This window comes from Egretta garzetta, unplaced genomic scaffold (genome assembly GCF_000687185.1).
Source record: "Egretta garzetta isolate BGI_Z169 unplaced genomic scaffold, ASM68718v1 scaffold307, whole genome shotgun sequence".
NCBI lineage: Eukaryota > Metazoa > Chordata > Aves > Pelecaniformes > Ardeidae > Egretta > Egretta garzetta.
The window spans coordinates 862492-864122 of record NW_009260294.1 but is presented as its reverse complement, the minus strand read 5'-3'; the positions used below and the strand labels follow the sequence as shown (position 1 = coordinate 864122).

Here is a 1631-nt window from a genome sequence, read left to right as displayed (position 1 = left end):
GACTGAGATGGAGAGGGACCGCAAGACTTGGAGAGGGAAGGACCCAGCCACAAACATGGACAGGACCTATGAGGCAGGGAGTAAAAATAAGGGAGGGGAACAACAGAGCACGCTCCGACAGGGAGAGGCACAGGTGAGGATGGACCTGGACACCGAGAAAAGGGACGCGGGACAACGAGGGACAGGGAAGCAAAGGAACACAGGGAGGGAGCTGCGGATGGAGGGAGGCATGTGGCAGAGGGATGCTCCCAAGGAGCCTGGGATGCAGGGGCTGAGGGGATGCCCAGGTCAAGGGTCCCTGACATAGGGATGGGCGAGGGTAGGAGACCCACCCGGACATATGAGTGTCGGAGAGATGGAGGGGCAGGGTGCGAGAGGCCGACACGGCCAGAGAGAGAGACAGGGATGGATGGGCACAGGGAGAGCCCAGGACACAGGGAAGCGGGCAAATGGGGAGACAGGCAGAGAACGTAAGGGCAGAGAGTGCAAGAGACCCGGGGACGGAGAGGGGTGGAGGCAGATGGGCGACAGAGATGGGGAGGGACAGACAAGGACAAAGACACTGCAAAACACAGGCAGAGGAAGAGAAGGGGAGGCAGAAGACGACAGAGACACACAGGCGAGGGAAACAACCCCAAAACGTCCCCATGTACCTGAGCCTCCACGTGTCCAGACGATGCCGGCTCCCTTGCTGCAGGCTGCAAGTTGTGCCGCTCCTGAGCACTGGTGCCTCCGGTCCCCTCTGGTCGCAGCCGGGTGCATCTTGCCAATCATGAAGTTGTATTTGCACCCTGTGCCATCACCCGCATGCACCCCCAGCCTCTCCCAGTGGCATGTCCCTGTTGCTCGTGTCTTGTCCACAGCCCTGGACATGCTGGCCAAAATGCAGGCTGCTTCTGCACGACGGGTGTCCTGGCAGCCTTCCTCGCCGACTGTCCTCTCTGCTCCACCCCGGGAGAGGCCATCCAGCCGTTCTGCTTTGCCGCTGCTCCCTTGGCCATCCTAGACACCTGCCTGACGGGAACAAGCCCCACATTGGCCCCCTGCGATTGCACTGGCCATGCAGCCTTCCCAAGTGCCCCAAACCCCGAGAGCCCATCAGGGTGGCCCATCAGGGCCTTCCCCAGAGAGCCTCTGCTCTGAGCCCTGCTAGGCTCCCACCAGCTTGGGGACCCCAAGGGATGGCCACAGCTTCTCCTATCATCTACGGCCCCTCCCTGACCTGCCACCGCATGGGATCCAAGGAGGAGGGCGACCTCCGAGTGTGGCAGGGCTGGACTGGTACCTGCCTGGGGCATCTTCCTCCTCAAACAAGGACCATGTCACCCCTAAATGTGCCTCGAGTTCCTTGCCTACCTCCTCAAGACCACTTGGACCCCACACCAACACTGGCCTTCAATGGACAAAGCCACCATCCCCACCTGGGAGGGGAACGCAGCACCCATCACTGCAGGCTGCTCGGCGCGGGAGGGGTGGGAAGGGGATGGGGACACACAGGGAGGCTTGGTGGCCTTCATGCAACAACACAACTGCTTAAGCTCATTGCCAACCTGTTCCTCATCCTCCCCTTCTCCTCTCTCCCGCACAGGGCCCGGAGCAGTGCACGACGGTGGCAACGCAGCGTCCCGGGC

The 1631-nt window shown here is 61.9% G+C and overlaps 1 protein-coding gene across 1 annotated transcript in view; it reads left to right on the top strand.

Moving 5' to 3' along the window:
* The window catches only part of LOC104129619 (opioid-binding protein/cell adhesion molecule homolog), a gene marked incomplete at its 5' end in the record, with an annotated part of 24914 nt that overhangs the window by 22365 nt on the left and 918 nt on the right, over positions 1-1631 (top strand). Inside the window, one exon of the mRNA XM_009642576.1 lies at positions 1589-1629. Coding sequence (XP_009640871.1) covers positions 1589-1629 — 41 coding nt within the window. The remainder of the gene's footprint in view (positions 1-1588; positions 1630-1631) is intronic.